Source organism: Marmota monax, unplaced genomic scaffold (assembly GCF_021218885.2).
Source record: "Marmota monax isolate L192 unplaced genomic scaffold, Marmota_monax_Labrador192_F-V1.1 WCK01_AAM20220418_F8-fsc01333, whole genome shotgun sequence".
NCBI lineage: Eukaryota > Metazoa > Chordata > Mammalia > Rodentia > Sciuridae > Marmota > Marmota monax.
The window spans coordinates 5,561-29,214 of NW_026694585.1; the positions used below are offsets into that span (position 1 = coordinate 5,561).

A 23,654-nucleotide genomic window follows, 5' to 3' on the forward strand; every position below is an offset into this window, starting at 1 on the left:
AATGGATTTATGGCCATATATTAAGCTACATGCACTTATATTTGTAACATATCTAGTATTGTTTTCAATACAAATACATTATTTTAAATATACAGTCTTGATGCCACTGGAAATATTTTTTTCTGGCTTTTTCTCTATTTACAACCTCTTTGCAAGCAAACATTGTATTTCCAAATATCTGATAAAATGTTCCTTCTGATTGGGAAGGGAGTAGTACTGAGAAACCTGAGCTATTCACATTCTGCTGAGTATGGGAAACCTGTCTTCTTTCTTGGTTTAATATTTCCAGCAGGAGGTAAAACTAAGCAGTAAAAGCCTGCAACTTAATATTGAGTTTTAGAAATGCTTTATTTCAACAATATTCTAATGATGCAGTTCTTCAAACAACATGGATGATAAGAACAGATCAATCCAGAGGCTTTTAAGACCCTGTTTTTTATATCCACATTGGCCCTAGATTTTTATTATTCCAGGGCCAGGGAATGTGGCTTCCTGTGTTTCTGTTGCTATACTTGAAGATTAGTAAAAGGGATTAGGGGGTGAACTACTTTCTAAAAGCAAGCCTTTGAGAGTACTATGTGTATAGCTGGTTTAATGGTGCTTGTGAAATTTAAACAATCTTGGAAATAAGGGACCTTGGGCAATGGTTATTAATACAAGGACTAGGGAGAGGGGATCACATCTGCTTAAACACAAGCACGTTTTGCATATTAACAAAGTGAACAAGGCATTGATCATTGATGAGGAGACAGCATCTCACAGATATTTTATCCCTTTTTTCTGTTTTCTCCCAGGGCTTTCCAGGAAACACAAACTCAGACAGCGTGGTGCATTACAGACTTCAGCCTCCCTTGGAAGCCAGGTTCTTGCGTTTCCTGCCTTTAGCCTGGAACTCCAAGGGCAGGATTGGCATGCGGATTGAAGTGTATGGATGTGCATACAGTAAGTATTCTTATCCCTGCCTGAAATCAGCATCAGAGTGACATATTGTAAAAGCTACACTGAAACTGGAAGCAACTCTTCATGCCTTACACTGCTGTTGGAGTAGAATTTTTTTTTTTTTAACAAAAAGCTTCCATAAGGAACCTGGCTTCCAAAGGAGGACTTGAATGGAGCTTTATTTACCTTTAGATTTTCAGAGGTTAGCCAGATAATTGCTTCAGAGTCAGCATTTTAAAAAAAAGTAATGATGTTCAAATCAACAACAGTTATTTACTGTGACTGATGGTGCTGATTCTGATGCTGAGATGGCCCTTAGTATGGGACACATAGTGACTGCTAGGTGCAATTGTCCTGTTTTCCCCATACTCTAGGATGACTCTGTTTTCCTTCCACTCTTTTGTTTGCTTCCCAGTGGAACCTTCTTTTGAACAGTGCCTGCAACTTAATTTAATTTTAGCTTGGAAATGTCATTTGGGTATTACATTTTCCCTCTTTTCTCAACTGATGATAAAAGTAGTGAAATATGCAGCCAAGGAAAGCACAGACTACAAGCATTCAGTGAAATAGAGGTGTGAGTTAATCATATTGTTGCAATTTTGATGTTTCTTAAATTAACACAAAAGGAAAAAAAATTAACAAAATATTTTCTAGAAAACTGGGGACTAAGCCAGTGACTTGGTTTTCTGTCAGGTTGGCCTTCCACACCCCATGCCCAAACTATTACATATTGGATCTACATTTAAGAACAGATTCACATCTTTTCTTCCAAATTTGATTCTCATCATTGCTATACTATACATGTAGTTGTTTCTTTATCCCCTTATCATATAAAAATTTATTGGACACTGACTTCTTGAGAGAACTATGACTCGTGTAGGGTGTGAGGGATGATTCTAAAATTCTTTATTTGCTTTGTCTAACAAGAAGTTATAAAATTACATAAAAAAGTGAAGGTATATTCATGGATAGTGAGATAGGTGCTGCGGAGGATGCTGGTATTAGTCAGTTTTCCATTACTGTGACAAAAGACCTGAAATAATCAAACTGAGAAGAAGAAATCTTTTTCTGGCTCACAGGTTCAGAGGTTTAGTACATGGTCACTTGGCCCCCATTTCTTTGGGACTGTCGCAGCACACTGCATAATGTCAAGGAGTGTGTGGTGGCACAAGGCTATTTACCTCATGGTGGCTGGGAAGCAAAGAGAGAAAGGAGAGCCCTGAGGTTGCAATATCTCCTTTCAAGGGCACATCCCAAATGGACTAACTTCTTCCTACTAAGCCCCATCTCTCAAAGGTTCTACCGCTTCCCAAAAGTGCCAAGCTGGGGACAAAGACTTTAACATATGGGCCTTGGTATAACATTCCAGATGCAAAGTATAGTCAGTGCTCATGGCAACACAAAGCATGGGAGCAGGAATTTAGGGGTTCTTTTAGTGCAGGGGGCAATGGCATTGTGATACAGAGGGAGTTATTGAACACTATCCTCTCCATTTTGGGAACCTCACACACAATGAGTGATTTCAGAAGATGAGGCTCATTCAAAGAGCTCCTTCCCAGGGTGAAACACTGTGTTAGTCTTGGCTTCATTTCTGCTTCCTGGTAGCATCACATACAGGTCCCTCTTTCCATTTGGTTTTCTAACTCTTCCATTGCTTTCCATATTTTCTGGAAGCATTTAATGCAGATTCTGTTGTGTTACTGTCCAGGTCTTTTTCTTCTTGCCATGATCATTTCCTTCCTTCCTATGTCTCCTGGACTTACCAAGGTACTCCCTGCTGAAGTGTCTGAGACGCTTCCATGAAAGTGGCCACTTCCTTCTCCCATCAGTTTGGAAATGGATTCAGGTTAACTGATTTGAAAGCATAACATGCTTTTTGATGGGGATTTATCATTACCTTGATGGTCTTCAAGAGGAGGTCTTACTCTAGCCTCTTGTATTAAACATTCATAGCAGAAAGACCAAAGTTGTGAGCCTTATCCCTGGAAAGACTGCAGCTATCATGGCACCTGTGTGCACCCCTGAGATCAGCAAAAGGAATTGTTCACCACAAAAAGCTCCTACTATAAAAAAATACAGGTGTAACAATCACTACAATTTGTAAAACAGCCACAGTACATCCTTGATTAGTAGTGGTTTTGCCTTGTCTTGTTTTTATTAGTAGTAAGAATAATTACTCAAACATAGAACTTTGCATTCTTATTTTGACAATAATTTAATACAATACAGTTTATAACCAAAAGTGATAGTTATTTTCTTTTCGATTGTTATTTCCACTGCTGTTTGTATTGCAAATAACATCCAAATTGCTTTTCTTGGCACATAATGACTCTTAGATGCAAATTCTCTTTTCAGTTTCATTTCTTTAAATTCCACTTGCAATGCTATTCATTATTCCTTTAAACATTGTATGTTTTCAGGGTTTCCTGGCTTGGCATATGCTTTCCCTACCTAAAAGGCCCTTTTACCATTTTAAAACCAAGGATGAGGTGGTGGAGGGGTAGCAGTGCTGTTCTTAGAGTCCCCTTCCTGGCAGCATTATCTGTCTAATTTCAGCATTCTCTGCAGATTTGTCCTCACCCTTGTATTTCACTCTTAAAAGTTCTCTCTTTCATGTGTTATCCACTTTCAAAAGGTTTTAATAACATTAACATATGATCTGAGAACTCCAAATCCACATCCTCTGCGATGCTGGGTTTTGAAGCCCGACTCTCCCAGGTCTTTAGCCAGGTTGATCATCTTTTGGATCTATTCTGCTCTTCTGTTCTGCCTTATTCTTTGACTTCTGGGGTTCCTGTACAGTTTCATTTTCTAGTGATCTTGTAGCAATGTGTTCTTTTCCTATCAGGTTGTATTGAACTGGCTCCATTATTTTATCGTACTTTTATGTTTATTAATGTGCCTATTCTTTGAATAAGGCCAGCATGGAAGAAAGCAGAAAGTTGAGTGAATTGCTGGGAATGTGGAATTGATAGATGCAGAGGTGGTGAGTGCTCTGGGATTTATGAGTTTGTCATTCACGTATTGGTACTTCCTCCTTATTTCAAGTCAGGCATTAAGAATAAAATGAATGCCTACAATCCCAGCAGCTCAGGAGGCTGAGGCAGGAGGATTGCAAGTTCAAAGCCAGCCTCAGCAACTTAGTGAGGCCCTGTCTCAAAATAAAATATAAAGAGGGCTAGGGATGTGGCTCAGTGATTAAGTGCCCCTGGGTTCCATCTCCAGTACACACACACACACACACACACACGAACAAAATGAATGGAGTGAAATGTGTAACTGACTGTTTTTTATTTTTAAGTACTGACAGTGACAGTGAAAAATTAGACTTTATTTAACAGTGTCCCTATATATCAATATTTGTAAGCCAGTTATTGTTATTCCAAAAAAATAAGGAAGGTGTATTTTGAAAAATTTGAAGAGAATTTTGAGAGAAGAGGATACATATAGACCCTCCTTCTTTCCAGTACTGGCCCCTATTCTGGGTAGACTTGGGTTTTGAAAATACATTAGTAGGAATATAAGAACATGAGATGAGAGTAGAAGTAGTTCCCTTCATTGATGAAGAGAAATTTTGCAGCTAATAATGATCTTTAGTCTTTGGAGAATGCTGGTCTAGATTGTCCAAGCCTGTTCTGAAAAACATACAAAATAGTCAAATTAAGTTAGAAAAAGTACTAATTCTATTCAGCATGGTATCTATTTACAGACTATTTACTCTATGCAAGTTACCATGCTAAGGAAGATCCATAAGGCTTGATATTTGCCCTCCAATTGCTAAGGAGCCTGTGCAGGAGAGGATAAATGTGGATTCACAGAGTCAGGCTGAACATGGGAACAGGCTTCTGATTCTCACTTTGTGTCACAGTGTAGATAGAAGACGTATCTTGCTCTAGGAATAAAAAAGATTAATTATTCTGAGCTATAATCATATAACCTTAAGGTTTTTATTTGATATTAAGTAGAAAAGTACTAATACTTACCCTAAAATCATATGAGACAAAACAGCCTATCATATTTTTGGGTGTAATAAGCCATATTTTAATGCTATTTTAATCTTTCTAATTTCTATCACATTTATTGCACAATTCCAAATGATGCATTTTTAATTGCCTCCCAGATTAAACTTGTTAGCAAACTATTAGATCTTAAAAGAGTGTAACTAAGGATTTTGCTGAAAGTAAATGTTTAAAAAATATATCAATACATATTTAATAAATTACAGTGGAACAGGCAAAGTTGGATATATGATGGCAACTAAATTAATTTAAATGCATAATCATTTTTAGCAATTTTTGAATATCACTAATTACTACCAGAATTTGCAGTCTGTAATAATCTCTAGATCTCAGAGTTAAACAATAGGTCCAATTATTGAGAAAACAGGTGATCTTTGGCTAGTGAATTAGTTGCCTTACAAGTACTTAAAACTTACTGAGTCCCAGATTGCTTTCTTGAACTGACTCACAACTAGCCCTAAAACACTCTTCCTCTGGTATTCATTATGTCTGTTAATGATTCTATCATTCATCAGGAACTTATGCTATAAGTATGGGAATCACCCTTGACAAATCTCTGTATCTGCACATAATTGTATGTCCAAATTATTCCCTAAATCATTTCACTTCTCTCTAGCTTACCACACTTCTAGACTCTCCTGGATTATTGCAATTGCTTTCCAATTTTAGTTTCCCTGTCTCTACCCATTAGTATATTATATTTATGTTACATTGCAGCTAAAGGTATTTTTAAAAATGCACATCTGATGTAACTGATTATGTGTTTACAATCTTTCACGTCCATTGTTCCTAAGATAGCATCCACACTTCTCAGAAGGACTCAGAAGATGCTGAAAGACCATGCCCCTGCATACTTTTCTAGTCTCACCTCCTGCCATCCCCACATCTTGCTCCCTTCCCACCATGGCTTCTTTTGATGCCTCTGCCAAGCACACTCCTCACTCATAGAGTCTTAACATCCAGTTTATCTGCTTAGACTGCTGCTTCTCAATTTTTTCATCTCTATATCCTACCATTCAGGTCTCTGCTTAAATGTCACTTCTTCAAAGATGTATTCCCTGACTTCGAGTATGAATATGGTTCCTTTCTATTCAGCTGCTGGCTGATCAACCAGTCAGTTGTTCCTGCCCAACAGGTATTGAAATCTCAGGCTGAGATATTTGATTTTTCCATGTGCTCTCCTCCCCATCCCAAGTAGAGGATTAGTGCCAAGAAGAGGTAGAGGCAGCCTCTGGCTATAATCATATAGGCTTCCACTGTCATTACTGAGATTCAATAGATTTTCTTGAGCAAATGCTTCTCAATTTATTGTATGTCTTTGGTCATTTTCCAGATTCCTTTAGTTACTATTTTTGAACATCCTCACCTCCAGTTTTATCATTGCTTTTGGAGAAAGAGAATTTGATGGGTATAAACCTATAACACTTCATCTATATTTTAAAAATGTACCTATCTTGAAAAAAATTGAGTACATACATGTAAATGCACACACACACTTATGTAAAAATTTTTCATATTCTGTATTCTTTTGTATAGACCCATATTTCTCTGAATCATTTTTCTTCTACCTCAATTATTTCTTTTTAACATTTTTTATAGTGTTGATCTACTGGCAAGGAACTCTTTCAGCATTTGTATGTTTGAAAGCCCTTATCTTTGCCTTCATTTGTGCGAGTTATTTTCAACCAGCACAGATTTTGATAGCATTAGTTTCTAGCATTCTAGCAATCTAGCAATCTGTAACCAACTGTATTGATGTTGCTCTGATTGTAAGATGTCTTTTTCCCCCCTAGCTTTTAAAAAGGATTTTGAGTAATTTGCTTATGTGCTTCTCCTTTTATATTCTTCTGTTTCTTGTGTTTGGGTCTCATTGGGTCACTTGGATCTGTGGGTTCATAATTTTCAATAAATTTGAAAAGTTTCAGCCATTGTTTCTTCAGATTTTTTTTAACTGACCCCCCTCTCTGTTATTCCTTAAGGGAATCAATTACCACACATTAGGTATTTGGATTTTATTAGTTGCACTTTACTGATGCTTTGTTCATTTTTTTTTTTTTTTTTGGATTGAACTCAGGGGCACTTTACCACTGAGCCACATCCCCAACCCTATTTTGTATTTTATTTACAGACAGGGACTCACTGAGTTGCTTAACACCTCACCATCACTAAGGCTGGCTTTGAACTCGTGATTTTCCTGTTTCAGCTTCCAGAGCTGCTGGGATAATAGGTGTGTGCCACCAGGCCCAGCTCATTTTTTTTTAAATTCTTTTTTTCTCTTCATTTCAATTTGTATTTTTCTATTGATGTCTTCAGGTTCATGATTCTTCTTCAGTGTTTAATTTCCTTTGAATCTATTCAGTTTATCTTTCATTTCAGATCTTGAGGCTTTCACTCTTTTAAGTAACTTTCATGTATCTCTGGCAATTATATTTTTCAGGTGTGTGTACGTTTTGATTGATAATTTTTCCTCATGAGGGCCAAGTTTTCCAGCTTCCACCTGTCTTCAATTGGCTGTTGGACATTGTGACTTTTACCTTGTTGAATGCTAGATATTTTTGCATCCTTGTATTCTTTCCCTTCATTCAAAGACACATTGGACTACAGCAAGTCAATGCTTCAAGGTCTTAGCCTCACCAGAGCAGTGTTTAATCTGGGGCCAATGCCTCCCCACCACTGAGGTTAGATCCTCTAAGTACTTGATCCCAAACTAGTGAGCTGTGTGGTCTTCATTCTGGATGATCACATGGTCACCATGACCAACTTGTGTGCATGGGAAATGCTACTTCTAGCTAGTCCTTCCAGAAGCTTCTTTCCTTAGTCTTGCTGGATTTCCTTAAGGGTGCATTCTATCAATATACAGCTCATTTATTGCTTTAGGACTCTGTTGCAAACCACCTGTGCTCTCTTGTAGTTCATCTTTCTCCTCCCCTGTTCTTTGCCTGGGAGCTCTAGCTGCCTCATTCTAACAGACTCTTCATGCTATTTTCAGCTCAGGAAGTCGCTGGTCTCTGCCTCAGTTTTCCTTTCCTGCTCCATGTCCTGGGAACTCTTTGAAGGTTAAGATCCAAGCAGTCATAAAGCTTATCTCTTGCCTCTCATTTCTTATACATTTCACTCTTCTTTGTTGCTTAATAGCAAATGTTTTGTAAACCATTGTTTCAATGGTTTACAAAAATCTTATAACAGTGGAATGATACAAAAAAGAGTATCTTACACTGAGATCAGTGGCACAAGGGTCAGGGAAGGGAATACTTAGTGAATAGGTAAGTTTAAGGGACCTTATTTTTGGTTGTTTCAAGTGAGGGATAAACCTGTTAAAAATCAGCATTAAATACTCCAAGAACATTTAAGTATTTAAGTTCTCTTGTTACCCCCATCATGGTCAAAAGCAAAAGTCCTAAAGGTAGTTTTTAGCTATGGTTAAATCTCATTTTCTTTGCCCAGAGCACCAACAATAATGATGTAACTAATCCCACTGAGGACTTACCATGTTTGCACACTCATAGACATTAAATGGTTTAATATTCATGATAGTTCTGTGGGGGACTCTTATGCCCTGTGAATGAAGACACTGAGGCAAAGGAGGTTGAGTGAGTCTTCTAAGGTGGAACCAGGAGTCCAACCTTCTCAGGATAGCTCCACAGCCCACTGCACTTTGTCATTTTCATTGTTTGGAATGGCTTTTTGTGGACTAGATTAAGAAAGTGGAAATGTATCAGCACATATTTAGCCTCACTACTGGTTAGATTAATGCCTTTACCTAATACATTACTACGTAAGAACCATTCCAGAAGTTCCCCACTCCTGCTCTACAGAAGTATCCTATGAAGATGTCCTGGTTCCTCCTTATCCCAGCATCCAGCATAATGAGTGGTGACAAAAACCAGTGTTTTATGGCATGCACATATATACATAGCCAGTTGATAAAATATTGACCATTCTTTGCCATATTAATATATATTCCAACCATAGTCTGTTAGAGACTGAAACATAAAAAATTAATCTATTAAGGAAGTTATTGATGATAAAGTGAAATCATAAGTATTTCCTCCTACTGTTTTTGGAATATAAGTTTGTAGTCTTATAACTGGGGAAACTATCACTTCCTACCTTGTGTGCATGATATGTATCTTCTCTTTTCAAATACCTCAATGATTGAAATAGTTGGATTATATACAGAGACACTTTTATGAAGACTCTTGTAAAAGCCATTTTAAATGGAATGCCAAGTTGAAATTTGATGTATTCTTTGGATATTTCATCCACATATTGTAATGGATTATTTGTATTCATCATGGATATGTAAAGTTTTATTTATTTAATAGTTAAACAGCAAAAATCTTATAACAGTGGAATGATACAAAAAAGAGCATCTTAGGTAATTTAATTCTCTAGGTAACACTGAGATCAGTGGCACAAGGGTCAGGGAAGGTAATACTTACGCCTGGCGGAGCTCCCCCATCAATGCTTTCAGAGAAATTGCTACTATTGACTTATTGATGAAATGCTTTGTCTCCCAAAATGTTTTTTAAACTTTACATTTATTTTAAATTTATTGCTTTTACAAATTCACTTTGAGTATTTAATGCTGATTTTGAAAAATTATATTTACTGACACTCTGATTTGTTTAAATATTCAAATCTATTTGTGAACATTGTTAGGTAGATAATATTTTATCAGAATGATTACTTTTGGTGAGGCCTATAATAGAGGTTCTATTTATATTTTAAATTATCTGTTGTGATAATGTGTTTTCTTTTATTATAAATGTAAAGTCATGGCTGACTACTTTCTGATGTGTATCTGCAAATTTAATGTGAAGGGTGCATGATTGGCAGTTCATCAAGATTCCTTAATTCTTTGTATTCTTTGTTTCTGGACATTGTCACCAAAGGAGAGCCTTTTTTCTCCTGCTTTTATTTTGAGCTATAAGCTGTTTCTTTACTTCTGTAGTTTCCTTAGCAACCCTGTAAGACTTGAAGATTTTCCCTATGAATTGTATTTCTTCATGACAATATAAGTAAGAAAGTACCAGAGAATAAGAGGATTGTTGCTTGGAGAGGCTAGAACCAGACCTGTCCTGGCCCCTGCTTGTCCCAGCATCCAGCACAGTGAGTGGTGACACAAGCTAGGTGCTACATCAGTATTAATCCAATGGGCCATACTTTTGGAATGAATGGAATTAAGTCAAAATGACATAAGATGGAAAAGATGGAGTTTTAATAATAGAACAAAATTGTGAATATCCTTCAAAGAAGAATTTCAATCTATAGAAGCCTATTTATATCAAGGCCAATGTTTTATATTATACACAGAAATACATAACCAGGTGCTAAAATATTGACCAGTTCTTTACCATTCTAACCATAGTCATAAACGGAGTATATTGAATTGTGTACTATGGATGTCAACAAAAATAATTTGTGAGGTCCTAAACATAATGGGGTTTTCAGTGAAATAAAAATTGGATGCCAGAATGTCTGGTTATGAGCTGATTCTTATCACTGCCACCTCTGAACAGTGAGCACCAGCCCAGTAACCATCATAGGATACTTCTGTAGAGTCAGAGTGAGGAACTTCTGGAAAGGGCTAGATGCTCAGTATTTCAGGCCATGCAGGCCATGTGTGCTCTCTGCTGCATTTTTGTTGTTGTTGATTTTATGTTTAACAACCCTTTACAAATTAGCTCAGGGGTCTGTACGGTAATGGGCTTGAGAGTTATGCAAATATACAGATAAAGAGTGAGAGATCCTAATATTCTAGACTTCAAAAAGCAGTTCCTAAATTTTGTCTATCATTTTAAACCCCTAAAGTTGAGGTTAAGTTTATATCCTTGATGATTTTGAACTACTAGGGCTGTTATACTCACTTAGCTATAGATCTATATTCTAATTTGGTCATCCAATAAGCTTTTAAAAATCTGTCAATGTACATTTTGGATTTTTCTTATAAGATATATTTTGGTGATTAATATATGGTTAACTATTCTAGACAAAGTGTTAGAACATAACTCAAAGCATTAGGACAAAAGGGTTTTAAGGCCATTATTTTGTGTCATGGTTACCCAGTAAAATTTTTACTAGTCCATTTTGCCTGAGAAGAATCTCCAAGAAATATAATTTAGGTGGTTTAAAGCTGTGGATCTCAAAGTATGGTCACCAGCTCAAGCACATGGACAACAGGAGGGAATTTGTTTGAAATGCAGATTCTTAGATTCTACCTCAGACCTGTTCACTCAGAAACTCAGGGCTATGTCTCAGCAATCTGTGTGCAACAAACACTCCAGAAGATTCTGATGCTTTAATAATAATTTAACTATTGCAAAACCATTGTGGCAACAGGGAGGATGAGGGTAAAATCTTTTTGACCAAAATAATCTTGGCAAAATCATGTGCAGAACAAAATTCCTTGTTGGCTAACTGCAAAAGCAAGCCTTAGTTATTTTTAATGCTGTCAGTGACATACATAGGAATATGTACTGCTAAAATGTGAAATCATTTCAATTCTTCATTACCACGATTTCATTATTTCATTGCCATCTAATAAGCTTGAGAGCTTCATTTGAACTTGACTAGTTATATTCTTACCAGGCATGTTTGTTTAATTATAAAATGAAGAGTAATTATTTAGTTTACATGATTTCTAGACAATGTAGTGTTTATATATTACACACTATACATGTGAATTGAACTTCCAAATTTTAAAAAGGACGCTACACATAATAAAAATATTTTAGTCTGAATTAAATGTATGTCCATGTGTACATTGGCCACAACTTTCTGTGAAAGTAAATAACTAACATTGGTTTGAAAGACACGAAGGTCTTTTATTATTTGCTTTGTCTTCATTTAGTACACATGTATTTTTAAAAGACAGTTATGTATGAAAAATGCAAGAGGAGATTTTTTTCTAGGCAATATGAATTCCTTTTTAAAAATTAATAATTAATTAATTAATCAATCAATCATTGTTTCAATACTAGTGATTAAACCCAGTGTGCTCTACCACTGAGCTACATTCCAAGCTCTTTTTTTTTTTTCTTTTATTTTTCCTTTTGAGAGAGGGTCTCATTAAATTTCTCAATTTCAAACTTGAAATCCTCCATCCTCAGTCTCCTATGTCCCTGGGATTATAGGCCAGCACCATGGTGCCATACTGTATGAACTCCTTTGTACTGTTCTCTTTGCAATTGTTTTTGACTGATGATGTGTCTGTGTGCATGTGTTGTGATTGGAATCAAACCCCAGGGCCTTATACGTGCTAGGCAATCACTTACAATGAGTTTCACCCAACCCCTGTATATGAATGATAACATGTAACTTTTTGGCACAAACTGATAAAAGTAGTGTTGATACCAAAAAAGTAAGATATTGTCAGTAAGTTCAGAGAAAAATGGTGGCATCCCAATGGAATGACCTTCTTAGTTATTGAGGTGCATCATAAAATAGGTGTGCCTTTTGTGATTTGACTCAGCCACAACATTGAGAAAAAGTACAGCTTGTATTATCGTGCCCTTCAGATGAGTTTAAAATGGTACTTAGTGAATCTGGGATGTGCATGCATGACTCTTATGACTGGACACCAGTATATTAAAGTGAGAACTGTTAAATGTCTAAACTACTGGGTCACAAACAATAAAGCTATTTACACTGACACCTTTTACCAGTATGTGATAACAGTTTTATCCTTTCCAAACACCAGTAGTGTCAATTTCACATTGAATGAATGTGAAATATACAGGGAGATTTTGTGCAAGGGGGATTAACTTCAGCTTGTTCCCTCATCCTTACTTTTTATTGAATTAGAAAAGCAAATACAAAGATAGGTGCAATTGGAAGGAGAGGAACACAAATACTTCTAGATGATACTGTCTTAAAACAAAAAAAAAAAGTCAGAAAAAGCAAACAGAGAGATGATGTGTGTTAACTCTAGTACCAAGAGGAAGTTGGCAGTGGGTATTTCCACCTATGTTAAGCAAACCAGAAATAGACTACATATGTACATGTGTGTTGACTTATATATTTCAATGCAGTAATGAAAATATATCTGGAATCACTTTTTGACGTTTTCCATTATAGGATCTGAGATGGTTAATTTTGATGGAAAAAGTTTCTTATTGTACACAATTAATCAGAAATCCATCAGTTCAATGAAGGAGATCATTATTTTGAAATTTAAAACCAGGCAGAGTGATGGGATTCTACTCCACAGAGAAGGACAAAATGGCAAACATATCACCCTGGAATTAGTTAAAGGAAAACTCATCTTGTTCTTTAATTCAGGTAAAAGGACAAGGAATTGCTTTTAAAAATGTGATTACTTAGATGAAAATGCTTTTTATACTTTTTTTTTCTTAAGCAGTTAATTTAAACTGAAACCAATCCATTTAAGAATGAAAGAAGGTCTTATAAATAATTCCTTGGCGTGATTGGTACAAACAAGAGCTGTCTAAGCAAGGGGAACATGTTCATCCTACAGTTGTGGCATCTTAGCGGCTACATGTCTGTCTTAACCATGTATTTATGTAAACAGTATTATAGTTTGATAATTGTATAGAGCCATCATCAGCTGTCCAATAAATAACCTGATAATATCATAAAGATGAATGGATGATTGTAAAATTTTGAGGTAGTAGCATTACTTTTCTTCTTTCCTAAGAAGAAAATATTTTTACATTAAGTGAAAATGTCATCAGAAACATTGAATGAATGTGAAATATACAGGGAGATTCCCTGATCCTTACTTTTTATTGAATCAGAAAAGCAAACACAAAGAACAACAAATAAGAGAAGAAATTGCTCAAAGGTCAAAAATATATTGTGTTTAGGATTAACATTAAACTATCTAACTAGCGTTTTTGGATAGGAGGATATAAGGAAAGAGTAATTGCTGTGACAAATCTCCCAGTAGAAACCATAGTATTGAATGGGTGGAATAATACTACATTGACTTTTACTCTCTTCTCAGGTGGTGCTAACCTGCCCTCCCTAGATGCCCAGGTGACCCTCACCTTGGGCAGTCTGCTGGATGACCAACACTGGCATTCTGTCCTCATTGAGGTCCTCAACACACACATCAATTTCACAGTGGACAAACATACTCACCGTTTCCAGGCAGAGGGAGAGCCAGCCTTTTAGATCTTGATTATAAGGTGTGGACATTATAGATTTTGCACTTAAATGAAATATAACCCTCTAGAGAAAGAACTGCTACACTGAATACATACTCTTTCCTAGGAATTCAGAATCTGGTGAATTATTTCCTATGGATTATTATCACACAGTAGGTTGAACACTGCTTATCAACAAGGTACATTCTGAGAAATGCATCATTAGGTGATTTAATTGTAGTGTGAACATTTTAGAGTGTACTTACACCAACCTATATGACTATGGCATCACCAGGCAACATATTCTTATGGGATGCCCACAAATGTGAGGGCCATCATTGAACGTAATTGTAATTCGGCGCATGATGGCACAAATATACACTATTGAGACATTTTATCCTTATGAATGTTAGTCCTCAGATGAGAATAAGCACTCATGCCAGGAAGTTAGGATGTTTTTGGATGAAAAGCTATAAATAAATACAAAAAAAACAATATTTTAAGGCATTCTTTCAGATAAGTATTCTGTATTATATCTAGTGTTTTTGAATGTGAGCCCTGGAAATTTCTTTTGCTTATAGGATAGTAGTAAACAGAATTAGTGACCTGGGATAACCTGGAGAAACAATCAACAAGTATCCTGATGTATTAACGAGAGACAAATGCAGACAAATCAAAATAAATGTTTCTTAGTATTTCTGAAGCCTTAACAATGTTAACAGTGTATTGCCCACATACATCTACTCCACACTGAAATGCAGCATTTGATTTTTTCTGATGATTCTGCTCAGCACATGTATCAGATAGAACAAGAAAACCAGAAAATATTGACATTCATTTGACCTCAGTGGTGGAGATCAATGGAAGATCCTGCTCTTGAATAAGATTATCAATGAATAGACTTTTCCAACCTAAAAATGATATGGAAAAGGCCAGTGCCCTAAAATCTTGGCTACTATAAAGGTTGGCAAAGTCAAATGCCTTCATAGTAGGTGTCATGTCCACAGCCCCAATTGTACCAGGGCACAGTGGGGTAGGTTGTGGGAAAGCCAAAGAAAGTGTCCAGAGATAGCATGAAAGACATGTGATTTATTGGGAAACCCTCACAACAGATCAGTGCTACCTCCAAAAAGAGTTCAGTGTTGACGGGATTGCAGATAGCACTTTTGCCTTTCATGGTGCTTTGACAACTGGTGCCTCTGTTCCTCATGGCACTTTGTCCGGTGGTGGTGGCTGGACTATTAACACATATTCTTCTTTCCACAGTATGCTCAATCTATGCTGATCCCTACTCAGAGAGGGGTTTTATATCTTAGACTGCAGAAGCAGTGCATTCATCAGCATTAGCTGATTAGTTAGCATGTCTAACCAGCATCCTAAGGAGTACTGTCTGGGTGTACATGTAAGAAAATAGCTGTCTACAGTAGCACTTAGTAGCCCTACTTCCCATTTTGTGTAAGAGAAAGCCCAGTTCCTTTAAGATAATATATAACAGGACTTTCCAGCCCAGGCTTGCTCTCAGGGTTTCCTTAACTTGGCAAGGATTTTGGGAACAGAAAGGGGGCATTCAGTAACATGCAGTTTTACTCTTCCCCTTTTCTTTAGGGATGATACACTGGGATAAGTTGTTACACAGATCATCATGGAAATAAATATACAATATTCTCATCTAAAAATGATGACAAGAATCATATGACTAGAGAATTGAGTCTCTCTATAATAAAGACAATGATAAATCTGCATTTTAAAATTTTATTTGTAATTAATATGACAATATAATATGCAAAGCAAATTTGAAGATCATTAATGTTTTGAGCAGATAATCAGAAAATAATTAAATAATATTATTTATATCATTTTATTCTTTCTAAGATCAGCTTTGGAGGGATTCCTGGACTTGGAAAATCAGTGGTGTTCCCACATAAAAGCTTCAATGGGTGTTTTGAAAATCTCTTTTATAATGGAGTGGATATCATTGATTTGTCTAAGAAACACAAACCAGAGATACTCATCATGGTAAGAAAGTCCAAATGTGTGCTTTAGTAGAGAAAAGAGGTGCAATTTGTTTTGTTGATTCCGTTTTAAAATATATTTCTTCTAAAGGTACAAATCATACATATTTTTTGTTTATGTTTGATATAATTTTTCTATATATATGAAATGGATACATAATGTTACAAAAAATGAAATGAGATTATGTAACAGTTTTTAATACACTTTTTGTGGTAATAAGAATACTTAACATGAGATCCACTTTCTTAAGAAATTCTTAAGTGTGCAATAACGTATTAACTATAGGCAGATCTCTAGAATTTATTTGTCTTCCTTAACTGAAACTTACATGAGTTATGTGGCAAATCCCCATTTTCCTCTGCTCTTATTCCCTGGTAACTACCATTCTATTCTCTGCTTCTCTGAGTTTGACTGTTTTATATAACCCATTTAAGTGGAATCATGCAGTATATGTCCTTCTGCAAATGGCTTATTTCTCTTAGCATAATGTTCTCCTGGTTCATATATATATATATATATATATATATATATATATATATATATATATTGCTGCATATGGCAGGATTTCCTTTTAAAAGTTGAATAATATTCCAGTTTGTGTGTGTTTTCTATATCCACTCATCCTCTGATAGATGTTTATATTGTTTTCTACATTTGGGCTATTGTGAATAATGGTAGTAAACATGGGAGTGAAAAATATTTTTGAGATCTTCATTTCAAATCTTTCAAATAAATACCCAGAAATGGGATTGCTGGATCATTTGGTAGTTGTAGTCTTCACCTTTTGAGGAACCTCCGCTTGACTTTCCCTAGTGACTGCATCATTTTATATTCCCACCAACATACTTGTTTTGCTGTTGAGTTTCTGGAGTTCCTTGTATGTTTTGGAAGTTAATCATTTGTCAGATATACAGTGGGTAAACCTCTTCCTCCACAGGTTACCTTTTCACTCCTGGTTGTTTCCTTTGTTCTACAGTACTGTTTTTAGTTTGAGGTACTCCCACTTGTCTATTTTTGCTTATATTATTGTATTTCTAGTGTCATAACCAAGAAATAATTGCCAAGGCCATGTCATAAAGCTTTCCCCTGTTTTGTCTTATGGTTTTGCAGTTCTTGGTCTTACATTTACTGTGCCTTTAATCTATTTTGAGTAGAGTTTTGCTTATGGTGCCCAACAGAGTCCAATATACAGTTTTCCCCACACCAATTATTGCAGAGACCATCCTTTCCCTGTGATATATTCTGGGCACTCTTGTGGAACATCGGGTGCCTTGTATATGTGTGGATTTATTTTTGGTTTTTATTCTGTTTCTTTTGTTGATATGTTTATCTTCATGCTCATACCATTATCTTTCAATTACTGTAACTTTAAAATATATATTGAAAACAAAATATATGATGTCTCCAGCTCTCTTCTTTTTTTTTCTCAAGATTGCTTTGGCTATATAGGATCTTCTATGGTTCTATATGAAATTTAGGGCTATTTTCTATTTCAATAAAAAATGCCATAGGGATTTTGGTAATGAATGGATTGACTCTGTATATTACTTTGTATAGTATTGCCATTTTAACAGTACTATTGTACCATTCATGAACATGACATGTTTCTCTGTCTTATTTATTTTATCTTTGTTTTGGAGTTTTCTATATACTCCAAGTTTTCATGTTTTCTTACCTTCTTAGTTAAGTTTATCCTCAGTGTTTTATTCTTCTTGATGGTACTGTAAATGAGAGTGCTTTCTTAATTTCTCTGTTTGTCAGCTTTCTGTCACTGTGACAATATACTTGTGATTATCAATTTATAAGGAAGAAAGGTTTATTTTGGCTCAGAGTTTCATAGGTTTCATTCTATGGTCACTGGACCATAGAGAGAACCAGGCTTGTAACACATGAGCCTTGAGGGAGCATTAGGACTCCAGCTTCTTCTTTTTGCTCTCTTTGCTTCCTAGCTGCCATGAGGTGAATAGGCCTCCTTGGTCATATGCTTTCACCATGATATACTTTCTCACAATAGGCCCAAAGCAGCAGAGTCAAGCAACCCATAGACTGAAATCTCTGAAACTGTGAGCCAAAATAAATCTTCCCTTCTTATGAGTTGATTGGTATTCTCTCACACTTAGTCAGAAAGCTAACACAGAAACACAACAGATTATTTTTGTGTTGATATTTTTTATCCTACAACTTCATTACTTTTTCTCATTAATTATAGTTTTTAAAAATATTTTTATTATTGATGAGCCTTTCTTCCTTCCTTCCTTCCTTCCTTCCTTTCTTCCTTTCTTCCTTTTGTGCTGAGAATCCAATGCCTCACACATGCTAGGCAAGTGCTCTACCACTGAGCCACAACCTCAGCCCTAATTACAATTTTTTAAATATTTAGTATCTTTTCTAAGGTGTCACCTGCAAAAAGTGATAACTTTACCTCTTCCTTTCCAATTCAGGTGCTTTTTGTTTCTTTATCTTGCCTAATTGCTGACTCTGGTTTTTATTAAGATGTTGACTATAAATGGTAGGGCATTCTTACTTTATTCTTCAAGGAAAAACTTTTATTTTTTTTCACCATTGAGCATATTAGCTGTAGGTTTTCTACATATGACTTTTATTATGTTGAGGTTATATCCTTCTATTCTTAATTGTTGGAGTTTTTAGCATGAAATGGTGTTGAATTTTCTCAAATGACTTCTGTGCATCAATTGAAATAATCAAGTGATTCTTTAAATCCTTTGTTCTATTTATTTAGTCTATTACATTAATTGATTTTCATATATTGACCCACCCTTACATCCCAAGAGTAAATCCCACTTAGTCATAATGTGTTATTCCTTTAATCATGTTGTTGAATTCAGTCCTCTTATATTTTGTTGTATATTTTTTCTGTGTTCATCAGAAGTATTATTTTCTGGTTTTGCTTTGTAAATCATCTATAATTTTAGTTGTAGGGGCATTGCTGGTCTCTGCATGAGTTTGGAAATGTTCTCTTCTATGTTTTTAAAAGAGTTTGAGAAGAATTGGCTTCAATTCTTTAAATATTTCTTTGGTGGGATATTTTAATCATCATTTCGGGATTCTTACTATTCTAGTTCCAGATCTATTGAGATTGCCTCTTTCTTCATCACTTGTTATTTTTTAAAAAATATTTAATTTTTTAGTTGTACACAATGCCTTTATTTTTATTTGTTTTTATGTAGTGCTGAGGATCGAACCCAGGGCCTCACGTGTGCTAGGCGAGTGCTCTACCGCTGAGCCACAACCCCACACCCTCATCACTTGTTATTAATAGGTTATACCTTTGTGGAAATTTATGCATTTCTTCTATGTCATCAAATTTGTTGGCATTTAATTGATCTTACAGTCTCTTAGTATCCTTTTAATTTGTGTGTTATCAGTTATAATGCCTTTTCTTTCATATCTGGTCTTATTTATTTCAGTTTTCCCTTTTATCTTGTGTAACTAAAACTGTGTGAATTTTCTCAATTTTTTTTTCAAAAAACCAACTCAATTTTATTAATTTTTCTATTCTTTCCTTCATTGGTTTATCTTCTAACCTTTATAATTTCGTTTCTTTGATGAGGTGGGTGGGCTTTGTTTCTTTGCCTAGTTCTTTGAGTTATAAAGTTTGGTTTTTGTTTTATATCTTCCTTCATTTTCAGAGTGGGCATGAATTATCATGTTCTATTCCATAAATTGTGACATGGAGTGTTCTCATGTTCATTTGTCTCGTGGTATTTTCTAATTCCTTTTTCTTTCTTTCTTTTTTTTAAAAAAATTATTTGTTTGTCTTTATGTGGTGCTGAGGATTGAACCCAGTGCCTCACACATGCCAGGCAAGTGCTCTGTCACTGAGCTACAGCCCCAGCCCTAATTCCTTTTTCAATGTATGCTTTGATGCACTGGATTATTCCAGAGACCTTTTATTACCAGGAGTGGCAGCACATGTTTTTAATTCTAATTCCTGAGGAGACTGAGGCAGGAGGATCAGAAGATCAAGGTCTGCTTGGGAAATTTAGCAAAATTTCCCAAAATAAAAATAAAATTGGGGGAAAAAAAAAGAAACAGTGGGCACGTAGCTTAGTGGTAAAGTGCATGCCTGCATGCCTTACATATATGGTGCCCTGGTTTCAGACCCCAGTACCAAAAACAAACAAACAAATAGAAAAAGGCATAGTGTTTAATTTTTACACATTTGTGAATTTTCCAGTTTTCCTTCACCTGTTGAATTCCAGTTTATTCCATAGTGATCAGAAAATAACTTTTTAATGAGTTTAGTCTTAAATTTGTTATGACTTGTTTTGTGACCTAGTATGTGATCTATCCTAGAGAAAGTTTCATATGTGTTTGAGAAGAATGTGTATTCTGCTATTGAGTAGAATTCACTGTGTATACAATTTGGTGTACATTGTTGTTCAAATATACTGTTTCTTTTTTTATTTTCTGTGGTGATGGTTCTATCCAGTTTTGGAAGTTGGACATTGAAGTATCCTACTATATTGAATTGCTTCAGTTGTGTCAATGTTTGCTTTATATATTTAGGTTCTCTGATGTTAGTACATTTATTTTTATAATTATCGTATCTTACTGGTGAATTGACACTTTTATTATTCTTTGATGTTATTAAAGTTTTGTCTCTGGTAATACTTTTTGACTCAAAATTTATTTTGGTTGATATATATTTAGCCACCCATGCTGTATTTTGGTTATAACTTGCATGGAATATTTTGTTGCATTACTTAACTCAGACTGTATCTGTTCTTATATGTAAACCTGAGTCTCTTGTAGAAACACATATTTGGATCTTGATTTTTCATCTGTTCAATCACTCTTGTGTCTTTTGGTTGAGGAATTTAATTTATTCATAGTAAAGCAATCATTAATGAGGAAGGTGAATATTTTTGCTTATAGCATTTCTAACACTAAATGTGTGTGGTATCTTTCCTTCTGATGCCAAATTTATGTTACCTTTTCTAACACCAGTTCTCCAATTCTTGGACACCAGCTGTGTGTCCTACAATTCAGAGCAATTCTGGTACTTGGTACTCCAAATTAGTGTCATACTCCATACTCTTAAGGAATCAGTCTTACAAGACTGTCCTTTCTTAAAATGACATTTGCAAGTACCCTGTCTCTGGGTTACCCATACTTTTGTCAAAGTTGCCTACAAAGTCATCACAGTTCCCCCAGTTCAGGTTCACTAATCTGCAAGAATAGCTCACAAAACTCTGGAAAACACTTTACTTGCTATCACTACTTTATTTTAAAAGTTACTCACTAATAAGCAGCCAGATGAGGTACTTAGGATAAATTATGGAAGAGTTCTAAACATAAGAGCTTTTGACATCATGGTTTAGGACACACTACATTCCTGACATTCCTGACACATGGATACTTGCATGCTCTCCAAACCCTTTGTTTAGTGATTTTTATGGATTTTTAAAAAAATATTTATTTTTTAATTGAAGTTAGACACAATACCTTTATTTAATTTATTTATTTTTATGTGGTGCTGAGGATCGAACCCAGGGCCTCACATATGCTAGGCGAGCACTCTACCGCTGAGCCACAACCCCAGCTCCTTTTTGGATGTTTTTTGACATTGATAGATAGAGTAAGCCAATAGCTCTTGGATTAATTTCAACCTTCATCTTTTCTTGCCTTCCTGGACCTCAAGTTATGCAGTGGAAATTTCCATGCCTCTAATGATTCCTTGGTCTTCCTGGCAACTAGCTCCGATCTTGCAGGTACATAGGAGTAGCACTCACTCAGTTACCAGACTTCTCTTGAGTGTACAGAAGGCACTTAGAGCTCAAGGATTATAGGAGCTATGTATCAGGAACCATACCAAATGTTTAATTTTTATTGTATCACAGAAAGAGGTTACTAGCATTTTGTTAAAGGTTTGCTACCTATCTTATATGTCTTTTGTCCTTGTTTTCCTTTTATACTGTCTTCCTTTTTTTAAATTTTTTTATGGTGAGATGCTTTGATTTCTTTCTTTATTTTCCATACCTTCATTGTGATTACAATTAGAATTAACTAAAATATTGTATAGTTATAACAGTCTACTTCAGCTAATCAACCTCAATTGCATATAAAAACTACATTATTAATTTTCTCCATAGACTTTATATTATTAATATCAAAATTTACATCATTTTGCATTGTGTAATCATGAAGATATTTTATATAATTGTTTTAAAAATTTTTGTCTTTAACTTTTATACTAGAATTGAAAAAGCAATTTCCACAGTACTGTTACAATGTTACATTATTCTGTACTTATTTATGTATTTACCTTTAGCAGCAAGTTTTATACTTCCATATGCATTGATGGTGCTTCTTAGCTTTGTTTTTTTTTCCAACTTGAAGAATTCTCTTTTTTAACATTTCTTGTAAGACTGATCTTGTAATAATAGACTTTTTCAGGTTTGTTTGGGTATATCGTTATGTCTCTTCAATTTTAAAGGACAGTTTTACCAAGTATTGTATTCTTGGTTGGCAGTTTTTACCTTTCTGCATTTTGAAATATTCCACTGCCTTTCAAAGTTTCTGCTGAAAAACCCAGTGACTGTCTTGGGGAAGTTCTCTTCTATGTGACATGTCCCTTTTCATTGGCTGTTCTCACAATTCTCTTTGTGTCTGAATTTTCACAATTTGATTGTAATGTCTCTCACTGTGGAATTGTTTTGTTCCTCTTATTTGGATTTCCTAAATGTAGATATTCCTTTTTTTTTCCAAATTTCAGAAGTTTTTTTTTCCATTATTTTTTTGAGTAAGTTTTTGTCTTTGTCTTTTCTTTCTTGGACATTCATAATTGTATATATTGGTTTATTCAATGGTGTCCTATAAGCCACTAAGATTTTTCTTTATTCTTTTTCACTTTTTTTTTCCTATTATGCCATTGACTGGCTTATATCAAATGACCTGTTTTCAAATCCAGTGATTCTTCTGCTTGATCTAGTATGATGTTTTGATGTAGATTGAATTTTTCTATTGAATTTTTTCATTTCAGTTACTGTTTTCTTTCAGGTCAAGAGTTCGTTTGGCTCATATGAATCTTTGCTAAAATTTCATTTTGTTCATGCATTTGTCTCCCAAGTTCATTTTGAACACTGCCAGGAAATTCATATGTTACGTGTCAGTAAAACTGGGGTCTTGGAGTTTTATCTTGTTCCTTTTGGACAGGCATGTTTTCCTAATTGTTCATTTTCCTTGTCTCTTAGTGTCAGTACCTGCACATTAGAACAAACAACCATCTTTTCCAGTCTTCATGAACAAGATTTGTATACAACAAGACCCTCAGTAGGAAGCCCTGCCAGGGACCTTTCAAACTCTCTGTATATGTGTCTTTGCTGGATTTATTTGCGTAAACTGCCAGTTAGGAGATTTGCCTGTTTCTTTTATCTTTTCTTTTTATCTTTCTTTCTTTAATTCACAATCTTTTGATGCTTCTATTTTCTGTCTGTGGTATCACTAGTTTTCTGATGCAGCAGCACACCAGGACTCCTTTGAGTTCTCAGAGGCACACAGACATCTAGATTATACCAGGTCTCATGAATGCTCTGAAAATGGTAAGACT

General features: G+C 35.2%; 1 protein-coding gene across 1 annotated transcript in view; it reads left to right on the forward strand.

Moving 5' to 3' along the window:
- Positions 1-527: 527 nt before the first annotated feature.
- Positions 528-23,654, forward strand: part of LOC124077206 (contactin-associated protein-like 3) — a 60,413-nt gene continuing 37,286 nt past the window's right edge. The window contains 5 exon segments of the mRNA XM_046421454.2: positions 528-942; positions 13,038-13,241; positions 13,927-14,082; positions 14,085-14,110; positions 15,941-16,084. Of these exon segments, the coding sequence (XP_046277410.1) occupies positions 741-942; positions 13,038-13,241; positions 13,927-14,082; positions 14,085-14,110; positions 15,941-16,084 (732 nt within the window). The 5' untranslated portion in view covers positions 528-740.